Raw genomic sequence first — 24,823 nt, 5'->3', positions numbered from 1 at the left:
TCGGTCAGCCTTTCGTAATCTCCTCCAACTTCGTCATCGTACAATGTTTCAATCTTTCCCCATTTTTACCCTGTTTGCATATTCTCATACCTCTTTGGTCCCGTATACAAGGACAACTCCGCAGGTAGCGAGGAGGAACCGTTAAACAACTTACACCCCCTAGAGATTCATACGAAAAACTCGTGCAAAAGAAAGTCATTCCGTGTCAAAGTATAGACAAAAGCTCATCCTTAAAATTTTCGTTACATTTCCTTCTCACGTTTAGACACTTCATCGCGAGTGAACTCAGAAGTGAATTCATCCTTGAACGCTGAATGCTTGGATGATTACAACGGACTAAGACGAGAGACAGCATAATCTCTCACGCATGTTAACAGCCGTCCGAGCTGCGGAATATATGTAAGACTAACTGCGTTCGGCATAAAGAACATTAAATGTACCGTACCAGGGACTATTATGAACGGTCATGCGTTCTTAGGGCGCATGAATTCACGCCCTCGGAGGACACCGAAGTGGGGATGGTATTTGAAGAGCTGCCGCGCGATTTCAACCCTCACAGGCGAACTTCACTTCTTACGCGATCACCAACCCCTTGGGCGCAAGAGAAACCGTACTCGGGACATTCGACAAGTCGAGACCAAGTGCTCCTTCGAGTTCATCTTTGGACGTTTCTCGAGGAAGCTGCTCTTCAGCGTGCGAAAATCCAACATGAAGGTAACTTCTCTCACCTGTATCTCTTCCTTACTCGAACTCGACAGAAGATAGTTTCGCGCATATTTCTTGCTTAGTAAAATAAATTCACATTTTCTTCTGTCCTCGTGAGACATTTGACACAGTTGTGTGACAATTTGTAAGGACATTTCTTTGCACGAATATGTTTGATATTTTAGATATTGTTGTGTTAACAGGAATTTCTCATTTCCTCTCACGTTTGTCGTTTTTCAATGGAACTGTGTGCGTGTACTTTGTTACAAGGTACGATTGTTAGGGATATCGAGTTGGTGACGCCTCGCAATAACGAGCTCTGTTATCCTCTGACAGGTTCTTAAAGGGCGGCGTCGTTTTTCAATCTTCCTTCTCGATTAACGATATAATTGCATTCGAAATTGCTTATCGGAGGCTCCCTCTTTTCTCCCTTCTTCTTTGCCGCGGCGACAAACTCCGGTGGAAAGGATATTAAAAGTATCTGACCGGGGGCTTTATTAAAATGTAATGAAATCTGCTGCAATCGCGTTAGTAGATCGTCGTCTATCGTGAACTTACACCGCGTTTCAACAGAAAAAAGAAAATCTTTATTCACTCTGTGTGCGATGACGGACGATAACGACGCCCGAAGGTACGATCGACCTATCAGTTATCGTTGGACATTAATTAACCGCAGTACAAACCTGATTAAAGTTGTAAGCAGATTACAACAGTTAACATGTTTGAAAGGTTCACATGTGATCTACTTATATAACAAGACCGTGCTTATTATAAATTACGGCTGTAATTAGTCGACATTTCGTTGCGGATTTTCCGAATTATCATTAGCGTTCCGTTAACGAACTCTCTATCTAACGAGGAGAAAAAATTCAGATTTCTACGTTATCGAACGAGAAATACATATTCCTCTTTCTTTTTCAAACTCTAGGCTATCTACTATGTTTGCTGCGTTCTCGTGGTCATGTGCTTAATTAACGCGGGACAATCGGAGAAACCTTTGAACAAGGTAAATTAATCTCGGAAAGAAGAAGATCTGCTGATTACTAAATTTTCTAATAATTTGCTTCTTTGGTAAAAAAAATTCTAGATCGACCAACAATTACTGGACGCCTTCAACGTGGACAGATCTTTGAGAATGAAAAGACCATTCTGCAACGCGTTCACTGGTAAAAAATACGGACGTCTATTAATTAGTACAAAATTGCAAATTTTCAGCGAATGAGTTTACTCGAAAATATTCGAAAATATTACGAGTTTACTCGAAAACATTCGAAAGTATTGCGAGTTTACTCGAAAACATTGGAAAGTATTATTAGTTTACTCGACGTTTCTCGCAGGATGCGGAAGGAAAAGGAGTTTCTCCGAGTATCTGACGGATCTCCAGGAGTTGAAATCCAGCGACAGCATCCGTATACCAGTTTCTCTGTACAAGGCTCTGTTGAACGCAGCTCAGACCGCATGTGGTCGAAGCACCGTCGACATGAACGAGTACCAATCGTCCGAGGTCCCTCAGGTGTACATGTCCGGTAAAATAGGAAATCAGAAGAGGTACGAGATGCCGTTGACGTCTCTGGATTGATTCAACATGAAAGCTACCGGCGAAGAGTGGGATATCGAGGAGTTAATTTAGTTCGTTTCACACGTGAAATTTATTCGAATGATAGAGGATACAAATTCGATCGATTCACAGTTATAGATACTTTTCTTCCGTGTCGTTATTTGTACATCAAATGGATCTCAAATAAAGTTGATTAAAGAGAGAAACATTTTCGTACGATCATTTTGCAACGAGATTTGTCTCGTTTTTATTATAGATAAACTGTTAGTTTAACGGTGAGAGCACCGTTCCAGAGATACCTCGAGTTCTTCGTCGTATCGATGGAAAATGGCTGCTTGGTGAAAAAATCTTGCAGCGATACGCTCAATCCGACACATTCTGGATTGTCCGGTTCTCCGGATAATTTTGGACGGCCCCAAAAATAGGCCGGGCATAGTGTTCTCGTGGGATCCCACATTCTCGATAGCCGATCTTGCCGCGACGCTTCGAACGAGTGATCCAGCACCTGGTTGGTCGATGATCGATTTTAAACGGTTAGGTGAAGAGAAACGTGGGAGAGAAGAAAGGAGACTTTTCTTACCGAGAGGTGAATCTTGTGACGAAATGGCCACTCGAGGATGGAATCGTGTCGACCTCGAGTCAATCCAGCGTCTACGAGAACTATACCGTAGGAGAAACGTGGTGTAACTTTTAGATGCATCGCGTAACCATTGTGGCCTACGTAAAACGTCGAGCTGCGCTCGGAATATCCGTTTCTCCAACTGGTCAGCTTCTCGTCGAAACGTTTTATTCGCCAGTAATAAAAGAAGCTGCTGGTGGAACCTGGAGCGTATTAACCTCTTCAGGGATGATTTTTTTAAAGTTGGAAAATATTGATCTAATTTTTTATGTAGTTACACGTTAAATCGATAGGAATTAAGCTACGTTCCTTAGGAGATTTTTGGAAATTTCGGGAGATTGTCTTTTTCATATTTTCTCTATCGCAAATATTGGAACTTTCGGAAAATCTGAAGGTACACCTACGCTACCGGCCAAATGTTTGGAATCACTGTGCATTGCAAGTTGCACAAAAATTCCCCCAGAAAGTTAACATTTATAATAATTTTTTAACGAATTTTTTATCTAAAGTACTATTGATATCCGCGACATCAATTTCAAATCAGTAAAGAATTGGTAGCAAATTCAATGTTAATATAAATTGGCAGGTGATTCCAAACTTTCGGCCGGTAGTGTACGTGTCGGTGTCCCTGAAGAGGTTAAGATTACTGGTATGCACAGAGAAATCTTCGTTTCCGCGATTTCGGGCGATCGACCGCGGTACGAAAAGATTCTGTGGAAGATCGTTAAATTTTGAAATTTTTTCATTCGTCACACGAAGCGGATGATCCTTCGATCGTTCGCTTCGATTCATCTTATCACGGGCATTGTATCGTTATCAGGCAACTGTTGTTTTATTGCACATATTATCGGTTACTGTTCCTTAATTTCTATATTTTAATTTTTACATTTCGAAATTTAATTTTCATATTTCAATCTTTACGCTTTTAAAATTTAATTTTCATACTTTCATTTTTACATTTCAATTTTCATACTTTCGTTTTTACATTTCAATTTTCATACTTTTAAAATTTACTTTTTGTATTTCAATTTTTATACCTTTAAAATTTAATATTCTTATTTGAATTTCCACATTTTGAAAATTAATATTTACATTTCAATTACGCCTGATAAATTAGTTAATTTTTAAATACAAATATACAGCCTTGGCTACTACTCGCGATTTCGGGAATCCCCGGAAGATCTAGAAACCTATCTCCGCGAAGACGGAGGTTCCACTGTATCACCATTTAATCCTTCCCCTGAATAAAATATACGAACCGTTTGTCGACGAAACATGCTGAATGGTATAATTGAAATTATCGATCTCATCTTGTCTAGGATACGACAAACTCGTTTTCATCTCCTTGCGATCATCGTAGATCTTCCCCACTTTGCGCGAGTCCCTCTTCTTCTCCAGCACAGTATACAACAACGTCCTGATTTCTACCAGTTCTCTGGTCAAATTTCTCGCCAGAGCTTGCAGCTTTTCGTCGAGCATTTCTGAAGCATTATACAGTGACTTGTACATCGCGGACAATTTTAAAGTCATCAGAAAAATTCTTTCTTACTCGCGTTGCAAGCTCCTGTAAGTACTCTCGTGACGCTGGCACGTGCACTCGCGACCAATTCTTCTGTGGCGATTTTACAAGTTGCGTGCTGCGTCTCTGTGACTTCTTCGTCGATCGTTTCGTTCCTATCTGAGATTTTTTGCAATTTTTTTTTCAACATTTCTCTAGCTTTTCTTCTTGTATTTTATTCGTCGATGAAAAAAACGACTTTCACACCTATTGCTCGATTAATGATACTTACAATGATCGGAGAGGTTCGCGTCGCTTGCATCACACCAAGTTAAGTAGAGCGTATTGAATAACAAGAACAATAAAACTGTCGATGACATGTCGATGAGCGATCTTTGTTCTAAGATCACGCGAAATCACGTCTGTTTGAACGAGAGAAAAGAAATAGAAAAGAAGGACGTTTCGATTTCCGGCGAACGTATAAATAGACTTTTAATAGCGTTTCCAGCTATTTTATCGCGTCGGAGTTGTTGAAACTTTCGTGATAAGCCGCTTCGTTCGAAATAATTTAAGTTTCAGGCAAGATATAGATCTAGCCGATGACCTGATCGCCACGTAACTGTCCTCCGTGTCTCCTTTGAATTATAAAATATAGGTGAATCCCTACCCCTTTTAAATTCATCACTTACTTCCCTATAGAAGTCGTTTCTCCTTCGGTAAATCACGCTGTTTAAGGTGTACGCGACAATCGTGCGATACATGTGACAAATTTTCTTCCGTAAATAACTTTAGACGTAAGAATTTTTATATATCATTCGTATTTTTTTATTTTTCAACGATCGATTCTTCGAACGAAATAAAACGATTCTTTCTCAATCGTTTCTGAAACGAACGAAACGTTCGGAGAAAATGTTTCCGTAGATATTTCTCAAAGGAGAGTGTAAACATATTCTACGTATATTTATTTTCGAAAGAACTGTCCAGCGCGTTTGGCGGTCTTTTTGACAGTCGTGTGTAAACGCGCGTGCAGAAAGACGCTGATTTTGCTTTTCGTCGTTTTTACTTTAAATTGAACCGTGGATCGTAACAAAAATGAGCGAAAATGTGCAAGGGACGTTCGTGTCGGAAAAAGTCTCTAAAATTAGATGGAAACACGAGGATTTCGAGGAGGCTACTAATTTTATAACCGGTAGCTGGGACGATCCGGTAAGGTTATCTTCGGTGGACTTAACCTATCATATCCTCGTGTACACATCGATTATGGACGACTCTATTGTATTAAAACCTGTTAACCGTATTACAGTATCAGAATTATTGTTATACTCTAGGTGAATAAAGTGACTCATTGGACATTTCAAATGAACGATGACGGGGAATCGTATCCAGCAGTTGTTTCATCATACGCGATACTTGGAGACGTGACTGAGATAAAGGTTTTATTTATTCGATAAAACGTACATTTGTTAATTCTTTTTACCGGTTCTTTTTTTTCTTACTTTCTATCAATGTTACAGTTTATTTCGAGGGATTTCTTCGTGGTGTCTACGTCTATAGGCACTGTTAGATTATTACAGATCCATGAAAATCCTTACTCTCAATTCAAAGAACACATGTCGTGGGAATTTATACATAAATTTGAGTAAGTACTGTATATTAAGGTTCTTTTATTTATTGTATCAGTTTCTTCTTTTATTTTTTATAGTAAAACAACTGATTATGCATCTTGCACCGGGCTTTCCACATTCGAACAAGATATAGTTTCAGTAGGAGAAGATGGAAGAATTAATCTTTTAACTGCTGGGCAGAAGAAACCAGTTAGAGTTATTGGTAGTTTTAAATTTTTATTTCTTTTCCATTTTGCACGCTGATTTTGTAAATAGCTCAATTTACTTTCTAGATCAAGCTGATAGCTGTTCTATATATTGTATTGATTTCTTGAGGCACAATGAGATACTGACAGGAAATTTGAGGGGACATATGAAAGTCTGGGATTTAAGAAACGATCAAGATATTCCTGCTACAACATTTATGCTCTCTGACCAGACAAAAGTATGGTGCATTTGTTATTTCTAATGAATTTTCTATACTCCAAAATAAATGGAATTTTTTACAGACAGAAGCTACAAGTATTGCTCATCATCCAACTCAAAGGCATATAGTTGTGGCTGGAGGAGGTGATGGTAGCTTAACAGTATGGGACTTGAGGCACAATACGTATCCAATGTCTCAACTAAATGCTCATGCTAAATCTGTCAGTGAAATCCTTTTCCATCCTGATAGACCAGAAAATCTATTTACTTGTTCAGCCAGTGGCGAATTATGGCATTGGAATAACGCTCAACATTCGAAATTAAGTTTAGGTGTGGTTCAATTGCAAATAAATTTGTTTTAATTCCATGTAATTCTATACTAATCAAGTATTATTCTTTTAGACCCTACAAACACGCATTGGTTAAATACAATTGGTACAAACGGTAAAGTTAATGTAATGTCGCTTTGTAGTGCTATGCATAAACCAATAAACAGTATTGATATTGATAGATCAACGTTACTTTTTGGATGCGATAATGAAGCATTGTATATTGTTAGGAATATAGCTATTTAATGACTAGCTTATTCCAATTATATTTTTTCTAATTGTAATATACTGAAAAATAAATATCTTTTCTATCATACGTCTTTTTATTTCTTGTTAACACGTGAAATTTTTTTGCTTTTACCCAAATTTCAAATGACCCGCGTGAGAAATGTATTTTTTATGCAACGTATCGCCATAGTTATTTTTTAGTATTTGTAGCTCCATCTCTCGTTGATTTTCATGAACACGATTACAGGAAGCTTTAGCCTGTTAGTTTGCCATTTTGTGACGCCTTGTGTGGAAGTTCGCAAACAGATTTTGCTTTGCTTGCCTGCGGAGGGACAAGAATTATGTCAAAACGGAGGATCGAGGTTATGGATCCGTATATTAAACGGAAGGCGTGAGTGTTTCAATACTTTTCCAATTGTAAAAGTTGAAAAATACGTTAAAATATTTTGCCATGTGCACTGTTAAAAGTTTTTTCAATTCTATCGCGCATCTCCTTGAACAAATTTTACTACCGCGATACGGTCCATGTAAATACATAAGATTAATCGAGCAATAACGTAATCGAAAGGACTTTTTCAATGTAATCCTTTAAATTTGTAAAAAAGATCCTGTCTGTTGCTGTTGACTTGTTTGGTCAACTCATCTGTAAAGGTTCTCAACTGAATTTCTTTTTGTACGAGCATGTTATACGTTGATATTTCCGAAAAAACTTTTATAATTTAAAAAAACGACGAAAGACCATACGTAATAGTCAATTGTGAACATATATAACGGATATTTTTTACGAATTGGAATATCATTTGTTTTTTATTTAATTGGTTTTCATAACCAATCAAGTGTTCTCAACTTTCGTTATTTTATGTTACTATAATGAATGCATTGTTTTAATACTATAATTAAAGTAATTTTTAAGTGATGAAATGAACTGTTTTAATAACCACATATTCGATGACTCACCTGTTGTTTCACAGAGATGGCCCAACCACATCTAATAGCACAACTGTACCTTCTACGGTTCCAAAAAATCAAGTTCAATTAAACCCTTATAACGGTTTGCCTTATACACCAAGATATCATGAATTTTATAAAAAAAGAATAACCTTGCCTGTATTTGAATATCGTGCTGATTTTATGAGGTTATTAGCACAGCATCAATGTATTGTGCTTGTTGGAGAAACAGGGTCAGGCAAGACTACACAAATTCCACAATGGTGTGTAGAATATTCAAGGTGTATAGGCACCAAGGGTGTTGCTTGCACACAACCAAGGAGAGTAGCAGCTATGTCTGTTGCACAAAGAGTTTCAGAAGAAATGGACGTTGCATTAGGTATGTATTATCATTTCTATTATGTGCTTTTTTTTAAATAAATAAATTAAACCACATTTGTATGTTTTGTGTACAATTGTTTCAATCAGGTGAAGAAGTAGGATACAGTATCCGTTTTGAAGATTGCAGTTCTCCAAAAACTGTATTAAAATACATGACTGATGGTATGCTTCTTCGTGAAGGAATGTCAGACCCTATGCTTGATGCCTATCAAGTGATACTGTTAGATGAAGCTCATGAAAGAACTTTAGCCACAGATTTGCTTATGGGTGTGTTAAAAGAAGTGATTAAACAGAGACCAGATTTGAAACTTGTGATTATGAGTGCAACATTAGATGCTGGAAAATTCCAACAGTATTTTGATAATGCACCTTTAATGAATGTACCTGGCAGAACTCATCCTGTTGAGATTTTTTATACACCTGAACCTGAAAGAGATTACTTAGAGGCTGCTATCAGAACTGTTATTCAAATTCACATGTGTGAAGAAGTGGCAGGAGATCTGCTTCTTTTCTTAACTGGTCAAGAAGAAATTGAAGAAGCTTGTAAAAGAATCAAAAGAGAAATGGATAACTTAGGTCCAGAAGTAGGTGAACTTAAGTGTATACCACTGTATTCCACATTGCCCCCCAATCTTCAACAAAAAATCTTCGATCCGGCACCTCCCACAAAACCAAATGGCGCTATTGGTAGGAAAGTAGTAGTTTCAACTAATATTGCCGAAACATCGTTAACCATCGACGGTGTCGTATTTGTGATAGATCCAGGGTTTGCAAAACAAAAGGTAATGGCACATTTCTATCCCCCTTTTTTTTTTTACTGTATGTTTTTTGATCATGTAACTGCTTTTCTTAATTGCAATTGTATTTTTGAACAGGTATATAATCCTCGAATTCGTGTAGAATCTCTCCTTGTATCGCCTATTAGTAAAGCATCTGCTCAGCAAAGAGCTGGTAGAGCCGGTCGTACAAGACCCGGAAAATGTTTCAGACTATACACAGAGAAAGCATATAAAAATGAGATGCAGGATAATACTTATCCTGAAATTTTAAGATCAAATCTTGGCAGTGTTGTATTGCAACTAAAGAAACTTGGCATTGATGACTTGGTATTTTACGTTCTTAATTAAAATATTTCAATTACCATTTTTGTTTGTAAAATATAAAATTTATTCCTTTTCTATAGGTACATTTCGACTTTATGGATCCACCTGCACCCGAAACTCTTATGAGAGCTTTGGAACTTCTGAATTATTTGGCGGCCTTAGATGACGACGGAAACCTCACTGATTTGGGTGCTGTGATGGCAGAATTCCCGTTAGATCCTCAGTTGGCGAAAATGCTTATTTCATCACGCGATCACAACTGCAGTAATGAGATACTTAGCATTACTGCCATGTTGTCAGGTAAAGTATCAGTAAGAATATTTTTTTCGCGGCACTATTAGATTCACGTATGTTTTGCGTATAAAGTAATTTTAATACGATAAAAACGAAAGTTACTAAGTCAGGATCATGGTAAGGTACCGTGGTTTTAAATTGATGATTGATATTGTATTAGTCCCACAGTGTTTTGTGAGGCCAAATGAATCAAAGAAGGCTGCGGACGATGCTAAAATGCGATTTGCACATATCGACGGAGATCACTTGACGTTATTGAACGTGTACCACGCTTTCAAACAAAGTAAGTACCTTTTCAAGGGTTCTATTAAATTTGTTATCAAAGTGCAATTTTAATATTTGTTGTTCGTCGTTAAAGGTTTCGAAGATCCACAGTGGTGTTACGATAATTTCGTCAATTACCGATCTCTAAAAAGCGGCGACAACGTTAGGCAACAACTAAGTAGAATAATGGATAGATTTTGTTTAAAACGTACCTCGACAGATTTCACATCAAAAGATTATTATATCAATATTAGGAAAGCGCTCGTGGATGGATTCTTCATGCAGGTAAATATGATTGAAGGTAATTTTCACGAATAAAGAATCATTTTGATTGCAATACTAATTTTCTTCTTTATGTGTGTTAGGTCGCACATTTAGAAAGGACTGGTCATTATTTGACGATCAAAGATAATCAAATTGTACAGCTTCATCCAAGCAGTTGTTTGGATCATAAACCCGAATGGGTAATTTACAACGAGTTTGTGCTTACGACAAAGAACTACATCAGGACAGTTACTGATATTAAACGTATGTTATGATTTTGTTGTTAAATAACATAACGATTACTTATTTGTGTTCTAACGTTAATTTTTTTTTTTTTTTATAGCTGATTGGCTATTAAAAATAGCACCACAATATTATGATTTACAAAATTTTCCACAATGTGAAGCAAAGAGACAATTGGAAGTGATCCAAGCGAAGTTAGACTCAAAACAATATCAAGAAGGGTTCTAACCTCTATATATATTAGCTATCTTCAAAAATGGTGTCAAACGATTGATAATGTGTGGTCGATCTATTTTCGGCAATACGTCAGACACACGGTTCTTTCAAACATAAAGCCAAAACACTTACTAAACGTTGCGAGACGGCCGTATGGGTAGTTCTCTACTCTGTATTTTCACTTAAAAACATGTAAACAAAAAGACAAATTTTAAAGAACATTTATAATTTTGTACAAGCTTTAATAACTTGTACATTTTTTTAGGCTCGTGTGCCGAAAATTGTAAATGTTTGTAGACCTCGTTTTATCCTAACATCAAACAAATGAAAATTGACCTTTCATCTACTAGAAGGCACGCGGAAGGCATAGTTGGTTGATAAATGATTTATTTATGTACATTAAAGAAGAATTTAGTGACTAAGTAATTTTACCAGTAGAATTTGTTGGTCGACGTTTGCACACTTGAAATGTAATACTAGATAAAAATAGATTAATTTTTGTATTAAATGTTGAACAAGTATGCCAGATAAGATGTATACAATGCTTGCTATGGATAATCGAAGGGCAATGACTTTACATAACCTTCAACACAAATTACATCTGTTTGCTGTTTTTTCTTAAAATTAAGTAGTACCGTTTTACGTGTTACATATTTCACATTTTGCAAGTATACACATTCGGGAGCATTATATATTTATTATAACTGCAATGTGCAAATAACTTATATCGTATTACGCAATGTTTTCTTTTGTTTACAATCAACACAGTTGTATTTGCCATAATTTTTCACAAAAAGTTTATTACATGAGGAAAGATATCTCCAATATTGAAAGAAGCAATTATAAAGAAATCGAAATAAAACCGTAAATTGTAATATGAAAGATATTTTATAGAAAACTATATGATAAGTTTCAAAAAATCAAATTATTCTTATTTATGAATACTAGCATAATAGAAATTACAAACCACTGTCGCTGTAAGAAATTAATTTGACAGTGTTACGAGTCATCTCTACAAGAGTATAAATGATTAAGCTTAATTAATATCCGAATAACAAATTTCCGATGATATCTGATCTAGAACACCGCATGCTTTCAAGAAGTATCATTGAATTTTTTAGCTTATTTTAGAATTGAAAATTTCTAAGTAGTTGGGAATATTATCACGCTACAAAATTGATTTTCCTAATGAACATATAATCTCACTGTTTAAAATCCATTGATTGTTTTAACAAAACGAATGCTAGTTTCGGTTTTTGTAAATAAAGGATACGCAGGTATTAAGAGAACATATAGAATCACAAGATTTACGATCGCGAACAGTTTTCATTGTATTGTACCACTTCATTCCAATAAAATATTGAAAATATAATTCAATTGTAATAACTGTTAATGAGTATAAATTAAAAATGTTACATCATGCTTTACGTAATATATCAAAAAGATAGTTTCACACTATTATATATTTAATGGATTGTTTCTTATCGCGGTTCTCCTCCTGTTGCAAGAAATGTTTGAGAACCACTGAGAAAGCACGAGGATCGTAGTGTTTCATCATTTTACTGGTTTTCATGAAATTAGAAGAGCTATGGCATCGTTCGTGGTACCAGTTGCAACGAGATTTACTCGAGTTGCGATTGATAGTTTGCACAATATAAATAAAAATATTTTATTTAGGTAAGATTTTATGTTTCATAGTTTGTTATATTGTTAAACATGTGCAATTCATTGAACGTGAATTGCAATACATAGAGGTTAGATTGTTAAAAGATGCTTGTGTACTAATTTATTATATTATCTTTGCGGTTTTTCTAATAAAATTGTAATATATCTAATAAAAATTGTCATATTTTTTAAATTTGTATAAGATTTAAATGAAACCTTATGTAGTTACTTGATTATATTAATAGTAAAAGATTCCAAGAATGTTGTATAACTAATAGTATTTGAATAAACGAATGAGAAAAAGATTAGTAGCAGTTTGTTTTATAGTACTTTCGTAAAAAAAGAAAACAATAATCTGTATAAAATTTCTTTGTTGATATAAAGGTTAGCTCAACCATCATTTGCATCTTGGCAAAGACAAGAATATAGCACAATAACAGAAGAGAAGAAATCAGAAAGTGGAGAATCACAAATATTAGAATCTACAGAAAATGAAAAAAAATTAAAACTAGATATTGAACTTCTTAATAAGGAATTAACAGATTTGAAAAGTGATAAAAATCAATTAGAAGACAAGTACAAAAGAGCACTTGCTGATGGAGAAAATCTTAGAGTTAGACTAATGAAACAAATTGAAGATGCAAAAATGTTTGGAATTCAAGGTTTCTGTAAAGATCTGTTAGAAGTAGCAGATATCTTGGGTAAAGCTACAGAGAGTGTACCCAAGGATGAACTCACAGAAAAAAATCCGCATTTAAAGACATTGTATGAGGGTTTAAGTATGACAGAGGCACAATTACATAAAGTAAATAGGAAAACATGGTTCAACTATATTTTCATACAATAACATATACTATCAAATTACTTTGAAACATTTTTGTGTAGGTGTTTAAGAAACATGGTTTAATATCATTAAATCCACTGGATGAAAAATTTGATCCCAATCAACATGAAGCACTATTTCAACAGGTGAGATTACCATATTTTATTTACATAAACTATATTTTATAACTGTAACTCTAACCAAGAACATATTATTATATAGGAAGTTGAAGGTAAAGAACCAGGAACAATTGTAGTTGTCTCAAAACTGGGATACAAATTACATGAACGGGTAGTAAGACCAGCATTGGTTGGTGTTGCCAAAGGATAATTAATGATTATGTTAATTTAAATGGGATTATATGCAATCCCAGTAAAGGAACTGCTGAAGAAAATATTGGCACATAAATATTACACTTGAAATTGAAATGTAAAACACAAACCAAATATGAATGTTAAAGAACTGATATAGAAAGCAAGAACAGTATACAAATTTTATGAAAAGTGAACTTATTATATTAAGTTTAAAGAATGTAATATAACATTTGAATTCTCTTGTTTTTTTTTTTATAGATGCAAATAGATTTCTATGTATTTAGACAAATCATTCCTTTTATTACATCATATTTTATATTTATTACATTCTAGTAGAAAATTACAACAAAGTAACATTTAATTGTTTCATCATGGAGACAATATAATAAATAGTACCATCCTGTGATCTGAATGTAATTTTTATACGAAGTTTATAAATAATTAAATTTATTAGTCAAATACTTATTCTTTATGGCAAGTTAATTTTACCTTAGTAAGGGCTTAACATCTTTCAAAAACTTTGTACAAGTCAGGCAGGTTGGCTATTTGTAATATTGTTGAATCATGTGCAAAATGTTTCGGAGGAAGTAAGCTTTCTTTAATTGCAGTATATAAAACATGTTCTGTAACATACTTCCAGTCGAAAACATGGCTGTTCTGCCGACCACTCTACTTCAGTAGCTAAACGCAACACATAAAGAGGAAGACCACCTGCATTTGGGAAATATTTTTCTGTAAAAAGGGGAAAAGAAGCTTCGTAATGTATTCTAGTTTAAATATAGATATTTCATTAAAATATATTCACCTAATAATACTGGTAGAGATTTTAAATTTCCCTTTTTATCTATAACAATAGAAAAATATTCTCTTAACATTTCTGTCTTCTCCAATAATAGTTCTTTAACACTTGTAGCTAATTCATCTTTTGGTCCATCATTCTCTGTCCATCCAGCTTCTTCAGTACCTAATCCTAACATAGCTAGATCATATAAAGGGATGGGCTCCTAAAAATTAGTATAAATTATAATATATGATAATACTTTTGTTAACTCATGTACTTACAGAAAATTTGATGACGCCATAATTTGCAAAATCGTAAAGCATAATTTCATAAAAAAGCTCCTCTCTAAATAAAAAACACGAATAATTTAATATGTTACATGGATTACGAATATTTTACAGAAAAATATATATTAATGCTCACGCTAATTTTTTTGTATCACAGAGATACAAGTTGACGCCACTTTGAACCAAAGCAGTAGATGAATCTATACAGCCGACGAAAGTTAATTCCGATAAAATTTGTTTCATGCCTTCGTGACACTCGTTTTCTACTTCTTTACGTAATCTTAAAATACTTGTTAATTTCACTTCTCTCCTAAAATTATTTATTGAATAGGATTTAAAATCGTATGTACTTTCGGTGTCACTTTTTTCTTCGCTACTTTTTTCATCTTTTTCATTATTTTTATCGTTATCAGTTTCTCTTGAAGTTTGTGCATTTGTAGTTTGCACTTCTTTAGGTTTATTACTTGTAGAAGGTTCAATTGCTTCCGTATTTTCTTTACATATACTACCTTCTTTCTTCTCTGTTGCAGTATTTATATTTCCGAAACATTTGTATACTTGTTTACGTGCTTTATCTGCGATAACGTCAATGCACTTTTCTTTATTAGAATCGTCTACAACTTTTTTATCAATTTCATCGTATGGAGTTCCGAACATATCTTGCAAACTATTTAGATCACATTCTTCTTCACTATCACTTTGAACAGGAGGAACTAAATTGGAATCATCAGCTGCTACTAAATCAAATGTAGATGAAGTTGTATCATCTAGAACATTACTCCATGAAGTACTTGGCCCTGCTACTTGTATTACTTCATCATCTTTTGGTGTATTTTTTTGTCTTGTATCCTCGATATCTGGTGTTGAACACTGTTCTATATTTAATTCTTTTTTGTCATTGATATTACTATCTTCAGTTTTTCTAGTATCTATTTCCGCATCCGACACATTGTCATTGACTTCATTACTTGTTGATTCATTAGTTTCAACATTATTGTCATTTCTAGCATATTTCATTGCTGTATGAATAGTAAAATTAAATTTGTCTAACTTTTGATCAGTGGCATCAGTCCTGATCATTTCTTGAGGACGAATTTTTTTCGTTTTATCATTGTTATCTTTCTCATATTCTGGCAATACTTCTTGCAAAACTTCCTTAGTGATGTTTGCTTTCGGTAACCGCGCTTGTACGTAAAATGTTCTAGAGGTATTACTTGCAGATAGTTTTTCGTCTATGGCATCTCTCATTCTTTCAATGATAGAAAATTCGTGAAGAAATTTAACTTCGTGTTTTGTTGGATGTACATTGACATCAACATTTTGTGGATCAATTTCTAAAGATATGTAACACCATGGGTGAGACTTTTTCGGAAGATAAAAAGTATAAAGTTCTTCCAACATTTTTCGAATTACTGAAATAAAATATTTATAAAACCTCGGCTTTACTCATAAGAATTGTTGACTTCAATACTCTATAACTTACTGGAATTTTCTACTAATCTGTTATTAATGAACAAGAGAAACGTCATTTTCTTGTTACTGTAATTTGGATTTGTTACTAAAGCATGCATTTTAAATTTGTAAGTGTTATCTGTAAGTTCCACTTCTAATAATTCGCGAGCTACAGGATTACCATAAAGTATTCTGGTATTACTCATTTTAGTTGAATTAGCTGGTGTACGGACCTAAATATATAAAAGAGATATTTATAAATAACAATTTATAATTTTAGAATCTTTTTTTATAAAAAGAATACCTGAGGTGTTATTTCACCATGTTTTTTTAGACTGAATCCCACTTTAGGATTGTGCACAGCATATTTTGTAACAACATCTGAAATTTTGCTAAATTCCTCAGCTGTATTAGATAAAGCTTTTCTTCTTGTTGCAATATTATAAAACAAATTTTCAATGAGTATAGTAGTGCCTTGATTTCCAGCACATGATTTAGGTGGTGCCTTCATTTTACTATCCACATATGAGGCTCTAGTGTAGAAAATAAATTATTAGAAAATATTTAGCTTTTAAGTTATCATAAAATTGAAATATATTAAACATACTTATAAGCACACTTTTCATTTACAGTTTTTGTTGTGATTGTTAAAAGTGATACATGACTAATGCTTGCCAAAGCTTCACCACGAAATCCATAGGTTGTTATTGACTGAAGATCCTCAAATGTTTGTAATTTACTAGTTGTAAATCTTTCACAGACAATTCCCATGTCTTCCTTTCTGATTCCTGTTCCATTGTCTTGAATCTGAGATCAATGTCAACTACTGAATTATAACAATCACTTTTTCATTTAAATAATTAAAGAAAATACCTGTAATAATTTTAATCCACCTTCTTTAGCAATAACCTGTATACTAGTTGCTTTTGCATCAAGACTGAAACATTTGTGGTATTGAATTTATAGTGCAACAGAGATACATGTAACAATTATGTACTTTTAAATGTCTAACCTGTTTTCGATTAACTCTTTCAATGCATTTGCCGATCTTTGTATTATTTCGCCAGCTGCAATTCTATTTACTACAGTTTCCTCCAATTTTTTAATTTTCCCCGGTGCATTCATATTTGGTGATGCTGTTTAAAAAATTTTGATGGAAATCTCCGGAAATTGGAGCCAAATATTACAGTAGATTACACCATAGTGCACAGTAGATTACACCATAGTTTACAGTAGTTATAATGTGTATGTCGCAAATTAATGAACTTTAATGTAATGAAAAGAAATGTTAATAAAAGTTGCAATTTCAAGTAATAAGTGTTTTTATTTAATGCAAGAATACATTGTATCATATAAATATGTTCTTTAACTTTTACTTTCGCGCCAAACTTTTGAATCTAAAATTACACATACATCAATTGCGTGTTGTCATTTTCAATAAACGATGCAGAAGTGGATATTGTGTATAATACACTGCGGTATGTCGTTATATTGTATTGTCGATAAAATTACCAAGAGGTCATGGAAAATTTCTCACGAAACACAAAGAATCCAGAAAGTTCCAAAGTTGACATCGATTTTCGTCGGTCGTTAGGCATCGAGGTATGATTTGAATTAGCTACAATATATCCCTACCCAGCTAAAGTTATTTTTATATAAACTGTTCTTCTATCGCATCGTATACATATACTGATATTAATATGTTTAGTAATAGTAAATTTCACATGATGTAATAGTAAGCTATAAAAACAGTTATATCGATTTACCGGTACAAAGTAAGCTATTCTTAAATTGGAATGCATATTCGAAGCAAAATGTGTTCTAAATTATCACAAAGTTTGTGCAAAATTATTTTTATAGCAACTATTGAACTGTTTTCAATTCATACGGAATCATACTTTACAAAATTTACGTCTACAAAATTGAATCAAATTTTTTATTTGAAAATTATAGAATGTGATAGCAATAATTTATAGCATATATAATATTTCAGCTATAATTTGATCGTACAATATAAATCGATAAAATAAAGTAAATTCTAACCCATCTTATGCGTGACTAAATGTACGTTTTGCGTCGATATAATTTTTTTACCTTTGGTATTTCGCCTTCTGAGTATCAATCAAAAACTAACATAAAGGATTAATATTGTCAAAGATAGTAGAAGTTTGTCATATTGATCTTTTCTTATTGCATGTTTGAATCGTCAATATAAAAGACAAATGTTTAAGCGTAGGGCGTAGCAACTTCAAATTTATACACAAATCATCTGCATCTTTTCATATCTCTGATGATATCAATGTGTATAATTTTAACTACTCAGGTCTCGAACAAACAAGAAAAGATTTAACGTGCTAATTATAACTGCGATCTTGAATGCAATACCTTCCAGCATGTTCCCGTGTTTCTCCTGTCTCGACTCTCTCTTTTTCTTTCGTTAAGTTTGCGTTTCGTTTCGATATATTTATCCTTGTTCTGGATGCGACGAGAACATCGGGCCAATGGGAGCGCGTCTTTGTATCGCGAAGCTGCCGTGATTGGTCATGCATAGAAACTTCTCGAAGCGCAAGACTTAGTGTATTAAAGGCGGGCAAGCGCGTGCCGCGCTCAGATAGATTTTCGCAAGCGAGGAGTGAACATTGCACAAACGTGTGACCAAAGTGATAACACTGCGATTCAATAGCGAGGGATATATAAGAAGTAAACGAAACATAAGGTAAGCGAATTTTAACATATGTATGTAGGTGCTCTTTAACGCGATATGTTTTATTCATTTCGTGACAATTCGACTGCGTGAACATAGAAAACGATTAACGTTAGAAACGTCACGGTGAAGTGCGTCACGTATCGATACTTTCGATGACAATTCGATTGTTTCGTTTGAAAATGGTTTCGCGATAGTATAACCGTTAGACCACGGGTACAAAGAGGTTTACGTCGGATTCTATATTTGTCGCGCGGTGTCTTTCGGTTTCGCGTAAACTTGCTAACCAGTGTTATCTCCGTGTGAATTGACATAATTGTGCGATTTCGATTGCTTATAAATAGTTACACGTAATTGTAGGCGATAAACACCTAGAAAAATCTGGTACGCTGAACACGTTTCTTTATTGTGCCTTACCATTGAATTGAATTTTTGCACACACAAATTTCAATTATGAAATTGAACGGTAAATTGATAATATCTGAATATCAGCAAAAAGTAAATACAATTATCGAAATAATTCGAAATGATTAATGCGTTGTACCATATCGAACATACTGTACAAATTGATAGTACAATTAAATATAAGATAAGGAATTTTTGCAAATAGAAATCAGTCAATGCGATAGAAAGAACAGAAATATTTTTTTTTTCCTCCTCGTTGACGCATCCTCTGACTAATTCCGTAATTTTCCTCCGCAGTGATAAAAAATGGCGAAGGCTCCAGCAATAGGAATCGATTTAGGCACCACGTATTCTTGCGTGGGTGTTTTCCAGCATGGAAAGGTCGAGATCATCGCTAACGATCAAGGAAACCGTACAACACCGAGTTATGTCGCCTTCACGGACACCGAAAGATTGATCGGCGATGCGGCCAAAAATCAGGTCGCGATGAATCCTACCAACACCATTTTCGGTAAGTGATACCAAAATTGAAAAAAAAAAATTATCCTCTTCCAATCTTATCGTTTCCTTAACGCCTTTTTACTTCATACACGAATTTTATCGAAGCAATACGACGGTATAATAATATCTCGATATAGCGATATAATGATTATTGAAACAAGAATATAGCGTTGCGAGAAATAATTTATCCAGTTGCTTTTTAAGCATAGTTCTTGGAATTTCTTGTGTTGTATGTATTTACGTGTTGCATGCGTTACGTAACAGGTCATCATATATCGATCTCCTCTATTTTCTTTCGCGAAATTTCGCGCATGCTAACGTACATATACCGGGTGACCCATAAGTATTACCGTTTAGCAATTGAATAAACTTTTGAAATATTTAATCGACTAATGAAAGTTATTAAATTTAAGAATATTAAATCGATTTACGGAGCCATCTTGTATATATGCGTACGTTGACGAAAGAGATCCGTTTTATCAATATTTGCATACGGAGGCGTAAAGTAGTACGTCCGCCGTGTTGAATTTCGTTACTGATCTCGCTCAACTCCATTCTCCGTGGTTGTATTCATTCAGACTTGCGCCCGTCCCTGTTTCATCGTTACAGTGGCACGATACCAAATTTCCTTTTGCGCACTGCACCATCGCGTGACTGCAACTTCGTTACTTTATACTTTTCCATCATCTACACATGAGACGTTCTGCTATATTTTTTTTCCTTCTACACGACTATACAACGTGTGAACTTGGTTTTATTATTATTCTTATAAAACAAAAGTGGTATTTTGAATCACGAAGAGTCATTACGAAGAAGAATAGAGGACATTAACAGAAACGATACGTGATTATGCGTCCTACTTTTTCCATTATTCCATTAATCTTCCGTGTCCTTATGAATACATTTTCATAGATTTATATCGTACGAATACTAATTGAATTTTAAATGAAACAGATGCAAAGAGGTTGATCGGGCGTCGCTTCGACGATGTAACTGTCCAGAGTGACATGAAACACTGGCCGTTCACCGTGGTGAGCGACGGAGGCAAGCCAAAGATTCAGGTTAACTACAAAGGGGAAGCTAAGACCTTCTTCCCTGAAGAAGTATCATCAATGGTACTCACGAAGATGAAGGAAACCGCTGAAGCGTATTTAGGAAAGACTGTTACCAATTCTGTGATCACCGTTCCCGCTTATTTCAACGATTCCCAAAGACAGGCCACGAAAGATGCCGGAGTGATATCTGGCTTGAACGTATTGCGAATAATCAACGAGCCAACTGCTGCGGCCATTGCATACGGTTTGGACAAGAAGACTGCAGGAGAGAAGAATGTCTTAATCTTCGACTTGGGTGGTGGAACCTTTGACGTGTCGATTTTGACCATTGAAGATGGCATCTTTGAAGTGAAATCGACAGCTGGTGACACTCATCTCGGCGGAGAGGACTTCGATAATCGTATGGTGAACCACTTCGTTCAGGAGTTCAAGAGGAAATACAAGAAAGACTTGAGCACCAATAAGAGAGCCCTTAGGCGTTTGAGAACCGCATGTGAAAGAGCGAAAAGAACTCTGAGCTCGTCGACACAGGCAAGCATAGAGATTGATTCGTTGTTCGAGGGCATTGACTTCTACACGTCGATCACCCGAGCAAGATTCGAAGAATTATGCGCCGATCTGTTCAGAGGTACACTGGAACCTGTAGAGAAAGCTCTGAGGGATGCCAAGATGGACAAGGCGCAAGTCCACAGTATTGTTCTAGTCGGTGGATCCACCAGGATACCAAAGATTCAAAAACTATTGCAAGATTTCTTCAATGGTAGAGAACTAAACAAATCTATCAACCCTGATGAGGCTGTTGCCTATGGAGCTGCTGTACAAGCAGCTATCCTGCACGGTGACAAGTCTGAAGAAGTTCAAGACTTGTTGCTACTTGATGTTACACCCTTGTCCCTGGGTATAGAGACAGCTGGATCAGTGATGACAACTCTGATCAAGAGGAACACGACAATACCAACCAAGCAAACTCAGACATTCACCACCTATTCAGATAATCAGCCTGGTGTCTTGATTCAAATATACGAGGGAGAGAGAGCATTGACCAAAGATAACAATATCCTTGGCAAGTTCGAGCTAACTGGCATTCCTCCTGCACCTAGGGGTGTTCCTCAGATTGAAGTTACATTCGACATTGATGCTAATGGTACGTTTACACACTTCAATACTTCATCATTCTTACAGTAACAACTTCAAACATGTTCATCAATTACTGACAATTCTTTTTACATCATTTCAGGTATTCTGAACGTCTCTGCCATTGAAAAGTCAACTGGAAAGGAAAACAAGATCACCATCACCAACGACAAGGGTCGATTGTCAAAGGAGGACATCGAGAGAATGGTGAATGAGGCGGAGAGGTACAAAAACGAAGACGAACAGCAACGCGAGAGAATATCTGCCAAAAATGCATTGGAGTCGTATTGCTTCAACATGAAGAGCACCATGGAAGATGACAAAGTGAAGGATAAAGTTGATGCATCTGACAAACAGAAGGTTATCGATAAATGTAACGAGGTGATCGCATGGTTGGACGCTAACCAGCTGGCAGAAAAGGAAGAATTCTCCGACAAACAGAAAGAATTGGAAGCTGTTTGCAATCCGATCGTAACGAAATTGTATCAGAGCGGCGGAGGTGTACCGCCTGGCGGATTCCCAGGTGCCCCAGGTGGCGGTGCTCCCACTGGTGGAGCGGGTGGTGGACCAACTATCGAAGAAGTAGACTAAGCTATTTGACCGTCCATAGCACTGAACAAATACACTTCTTTTCTCCTTTCACATTTTATTTATTTCGTATACACGCTTTGTACAGTAATGAGAATACCCGCTACCTTTGTTTGTACTGGTACTCACGTCGAAATGTATTTTTTGTGAGAACGCAAACTTTATTTTCTGTAAGAAAATATTTAAATTCGTAATATATTAATTTATTACAAAAGAGAAACCACACACAGCACACATGTGATTACTTATTTCTTCCTCAGCGTGTAATCAGTCGATTCCTCGATATCTTCTCATTCAAAAACCTTCTGGCTTGTAAAATTGGACGAGGATGATTAAGTACGTGGTGATAACGCTGATAAACTGAAAGTAAATATACGTTGAAAATTGTGTCACACACATATATATATATATATATGTATGTATTACATACTCTCGTCAGTAAAGAGTTATCCATTTCGAAGAAATCACAGGCGGTGAACATGACTCTGTGGTGTTGCAATTGCAACGAAAAATCGTTCATTTCGTTTCTAACGCAGTCTCGTTCGAAATTCGATCGCAGAAGGCTCTCCATACCGAAACCGTTTAGATTCAACACACCGTTGTCACCGCGACCGTTGAAAATTTCTAACGGTTCCGGTTCTTTGTTGCGAAAATTCCGGAAGTACGCCAACTTGGTGAATTTCGTGTTGTGCCGCGTGTTGAGAACGAACTCGCTGATATATAGACCAATTTTATTTATTTCTCTATGGGTCAGCGTGCACACCCAACACATCACTATGAATTGACCCCCGTAAATCATCCAGATCACGTTGTTCAGAAATATGAAACCGCTTTTGTGCTCGGCTGCGCTCATGTAGATCCTGAATAATTTCGCTACCACCATTATGAAAGCGTTTGTAGAGCATAATAACAGATCTACGCCGTAGATATCGTTCACCGCCATTACTATAGAGCATAATTCTGCAAAGTGTTCATATCGATCACAAACGTGAAGTACAGAAAGCGTACGAAGCGAGTCGCAAGAAAGAGACAATTTATGCTTCTCTCTCCGAAGGTCTTCCGACAAAATTCGAAATAAATTAATTTCACAATTGAAAAGGTCCGTTCAACTTTCGTCCTCCATCGTCTATCTTTAGAAGAGAAAGAACCATACAACGTGTCCCTCGTTTGCGTCACTCGCTCCGAATTAACGCGCGCAGGAAATTTGTCAATATTTCTCGCGTCGAGTGTGTAAGTACATGCCATTGTGCAGCCTTCTGATTCTTCTGATCTTCAAGGTGGTCCAGTACGTTCCCAATTTCTCGTCCAACCGTGCAACGATCTCGTTGATCGCTCTGAATCGCTGACAGATCACGTAGACCACGATATCGAACACGAAACTGTTCACCAAAGTTTGCGCGATCGTGTAATACAAGAGTAGATCGGAAGCAAAAATTTGTTCAGGATCGGTGAAATAGTAATAGAGAACGTGAACGATTAACGAAACTGGACCGAACAGCGAAACTATGGAAACAGCGAAGATTTGCCTGATTTTCACGCATCGATCGTTGATGGAAGTTTCTCTGCCGATGTTTCTATCTAGAGATTCCAACATTTTCATCAATTCCGGCCATTTCTCGTAGTGTCTTACCATGTGATAGACGTAATAGTAAGCGGCAAGGTGGCAGACAGTTTCGTTCATGCAGTACATGATCTCGAACAGCTTGCTGGTGAACTGTTTGCCGAAATTCGCGAAGTCCATCGCGCTGAACGCGACGATCACCGAGCTCACGGCGAAGTGGAGAACGCGGAGGGCCATCGTCAGCCATTTTGGAGAACATTTCGGTCTCGCGACTCCGACACCGAGTAACCAGGAAACGTATATTATAGGACGCAACGTATACTCCGGTTTATTCTCCGGATTATTCTCCATTTCAACGTTTATTTCCTCCTCCATTCTAAAAAAAAAAAAAATTTCTCCAAAATACAAGTGAAACCTTCGAATTTTGTAATTTCGTCCAAGTGAAACGAAACGTTCCTCGAAAGATCACGCGAAACACTGGTGCTTTTAATTCGGATAATTTCGTTGCTCGCATCAGATCCATTAAGCGGATTCGAGATCTACGTGATAAACAGCGGGTGTTTCATACAGAATTCAAGAAAGATTTGAAGAATTCATACGTGGCATTATTTTAATGGAATTGAAAGTGGTTGAGATTGCGGATAGGTACCTGTGATATGTTGTATATATCGAAAAACGAGCTTTATTTGCCCAACGACTATATTACAATTTTTATTATACAGTAAACATTTAAAATGGGATAAAACGATAACGTTGAACATCGACCGTTTCTGTTTGTCTCTTTGGTTGGATTTTTCTTGTTTTTTTATTATTTTTTTTGTTAGAAATCAGGCGGCGGGTCGAGTTGAATTATCTCGTAATAATAAAAATTAT

The 24,823-nt window shown here is 35.7% G+C and overlaps 7 protein-coding genes across 8 annotated transcripts; 4 read left to right on the top strand and 3 right to left on the bottom strand.

The window, feature by feature from the left end:
* Positions 1-591: 591 nt before the first annotated feature.
* LOC108574808 (cardioactive peptide-like) lies at positions 592-2,284 on the top strand. Its single transcript, XM_017937453.1, has 4 exons — positions 592-714; positions 1,634-1,711; positions 1,793-1,871; positions 2,043-2,284. The coding sequence occupies exons 1-4, from the start codon at positions 709-711 to the stop codon at positions 2,282-2,284; spliced, it is 405 nt and encodes a 134-aa protein (XP_017792942.1). The 5' UTR covers positions 592-708.
* A 229-nt stretch (positions 2,285-2,513) lies between these two features.
* LOC108574807 (TNF receptor-associated factor 6-A-like) lies at positions 2,514-4,760 on the bottom strand. The gene is made up of 5 exons (XM_017937452.1): positions 4,673-4,760; positions 4,432-4,560; positions 4,142-4,363; positions 2,844-3,085; positions 2,514-2,768 (listed from the first exon to the last, which is right to left on the bottom strand). Exons 1-5 carry the CDS (start codon positions 4,758-4,760, stop codon positions 2,514-2,516), a joined length of 936 nt encoding a protein of 311 aa, XP_017792941.1.
* Positions 4,761-5,472: 712 nt separating this feature from the next.
* LOC108574783 (putative pre-mRNA-splicing factor ATP-dependent RNA helicase PRP1) lies at positions 5,473-10,919 on the top strand. Of its 2 annotated transcripts, XM_017937422.1 has the most exons (15): positions 5,473-5,586; positions 5,709-5,813; positions 5,895-6,019; positions 6,083-6,207; positions 6,278-6,429; positions 6,494-6,740; positions 6,813-6,957; positions 7,939-8,294; positions 8,384-9,078; positions 9,172-9,402; positions 9,480-9,699; positions 9,854-9,976; positions 10,052-10,242; positions 10,323-10,485; positions 10,565-10,919. In XM_017937422.1, exons 1-15 carry the CDS (start codon positions 5,473-5,475, stop codon positions 10,690-10,692), a joined length of 3,120 nt encoding a protein of 1,039 aa, XP_017792911.1. In that variant the 3' UTR covers positions 10,693-10,919. The 2 variants fall into 2 exon arrangements, with proteins under 2 accessions (XP_017792911.1, XP_017792912.1); XM_017937423.1 differs by lacking the exons at positions 5,473-5,586; positions 5,709-5,813; positions 5,895-6,019; ... (2 more) ...; positions 6,494-6,740; positions 6,813-6,957 and adding an exon at positions 7,250-7,358.
* Positions 10,920-12,214: 1,295 nt separating this feature from the next.
* On the top strand, positions 12,215-13,644 carry LOC108574800 (grpE protein homolog 1, mitochondrial). The gene is made up of 4 exons (XM_017937444.1): positions 12,215-12,357; positions 12,730-13,150; positions 13,231-13,314; positions 13,391-13,644. Exons 1-4 carry the CDS (start codon positions 12,269-12,271, stop codon positions 13,496-13,498), a joined length of 702 nt encoding a protein of 233 aa, XP_017792933.1. The 5' UTR covers positions 12,215-12,268; the 3' UTR covers positions 13,499-13,644.
* A 339-nt stretch (positions 13,645-13,983) lies between these two features.
* On the bottom strand, positions 13,984-17,230 carry LOC108574796 (DNA mismatch repair protein Mlh1). Its single transcript, XM_017937439.1, is given in 11 exon segments — positions 13,984-14,123; positions 14,125-14,214; positions 14,288-14,486; positions 14,545-14,608; positions 14,687-15,479; positions 15,519-15,962; positions 16,034-16,235; positions 16,307-16,535; positions 16,610-16,809; positions 16,876-16,939; positions 17,015-17,230. Coding segments are annotated over 11 exon segments (2,538 nt in total). The 5' UTR covers positions 17,128-17,230.
* A 1,370-nt stretch (positions 17,231-18,600) lies between these two features.
* On the top strand, positions 18,601-22,613 carry LOC108574809 (heat shock 70 kDa protein cognate 4). Its single transcript, XM_017937454.1, has 4 exons — positions 18,601-18,718; positions 19,409-19,622; positions 20,567-21,811; positions 21,905-22,613. Exons 2-4 carry the CDS (start codon positions 19,418-19,420, stop codon positions 22,390-22,392), a joined length of 1,938 nt encoding a protein of 645 aa, XP_017792943.1. The 5' UTR covers positions 18,601-18,718; positions 19,409-19,417; the 3' UTR covers positions 22,393-22,613.
* A 70-nt stretch (positions 22,614-22,683) lies between these two features.
* Positions 22,684-24,325, bottom strand: LOC108574773. Its single transcript, XM_017937412.1, has 3 exons — positions 23,632-24,325; positions 22,820-23,349; positions 22,684-22,749 (listed from the first exon to the last, which is right to left on the bottom strand). Exons 1-3 carry the CDS (start codon positions 24,323-24,325, stop codon positions 22,684-22,686), a joined length of 1,290 nt encoding a protein of 429 aa, XP_017792901.1.
* Positions 24,326-24,823: the final 498 nt, after the last annotated feature.

This window comes from Habropoda laboriosa, unplaced genomic scaffold, assembly GCF_001263275.1.
Source record: "Habropoda laboriosa isolate 0110345459 unplaced genomic scaffold, ASM126327v1 scaffold257, whole genome shotgun sequence".
Taxonomy (NCBI): Eukaryota; Metazoa; Arthropoda; class Insecta; order Hymenoptera; family Apidae; genus Habropoda; species Habropoda laboriosa.
Note: the sequence above shows the minus strand (reverse complement) of the source record. Positions and strands in the feature narration are given on the sequence as shown.

Bases quoted from the DNA above. Each gene is read 5' to 3' on its own strand.
- LOC108574808 (XM_017937453.1), top strand. The intron at 1,712-1,792 runs GTAAATTAATCT...AAAAAATTCTAG, and splicing joins CGGAGAAACCTTTGAACAAG to ATCGACCAACAATTACTGGA. The intron at 1,872-2,042 runs GTAAAAAATACG...CGTTTCTCGCAG, and splicing joins ATTCTGCAACGCGTTCACTG to GATGCGGAAGGAAAAGGAGT.
- LOC108574807 (XM_017937452.1), bottom strand. From the start codon at position 4,760: ATGTCATCGACAGTTTTATTGTTCTTGTTATTCAATACGCTCTACTTA. The intron at 4,364-4,431 runs GTAAGAAAGAAT...ATAATGCTTCAG, and splicing joins TACAGGAGCTTGCAACGCGA to AAATGCTCGACGAAAAGCTG. The intron at 3,086-4,141 runs GTTCGTATATTT...AATACGCTCCAG, and splicing joins GCATGTTTCGTCGACAAACG to GTTCCACCAGCAGCTTCTTT.
- LOC108574783 (XM_017937422.1), top strand. From the start codon at position 5,473: ATGAGCGAAAATGTGCAAGGGACGTTCGTGTCGGAAAAAGTCTCTAAA. The intron at 5,814-5,894 runs GTTTTATTTATT...TCAATGTTACAG, and splicing joins GAGACGTGACTGAGATAAAG to TTTATTTCGAGGGATTTCTT. The intron at 6,430-6,493 runs GTATGGTGCATT...AATTTTTTACAG, and splicing joins TGCTCTCTGACCAGACAAAA to ACAGAAGCTACAAGTATTGC.
- LOC108574800 (XM_017937444.1), top strand. From the start codon at position 12,269: ATGGCATCGTTCGTGGTACCAGTTGCAACGAGATTTACTCGAGTTGCG. The intron at 12,358-12,729 runs GTAAGATTTTAT...GTTGATATAAAG, and splicing joins AATAAAAATATTTTATTTAG to GTTAGCTCAACCATCATTTG. The intron at 13,151-13,230 runs GTAAATAGGAAA...ATTTTTGTGTAG, and splicing joins CAGAGGCACAATTACATAAA to GTGTTTAAGAAACATGGTTT.
- LOC108574809 (XM_017937454.1), top strand. From the start codon at position 19,418: ATGGCGAAGGCTCCAGCAATAGGAATCGATTTAGGCACCACGTATTCT. The intron at 19,623-20,566 runs GTAAGTGATACC...TAAATGAAACAG, and splicing joins TCCTACCAACACCATTTTCG to ATGCAAAGAGGTTGATCGGG. The intron at 21,812-21,904 runs GTACGTTTACAC...ACATCATTTCAG, and splicing joins ATTCGACATTGATGCTAATG to GTATTCTGAACGTCTCTGCC.
- LOC108574773 (XM_017937412.1), bottom strand. From the start codon at position 24,325: ATGGAGGAGGAAATAAACGTTGAAATGGAGAATAATCCGGAGAATAAA. The intron at 23,350-23,631 runs GCATGTACTTAC...AACACTTTGCAG, and splicing joins AATCAGAAGGCTGCACAATG to AATTATGCTCTATAGTAATG. The intron at 22,750-22,819 runs GTATGTAATACA...ATTTACTTTCAG, and splicing joins ATAACTCTTTACTGACGAGA to TTTATCAGCGTTATCACCAC.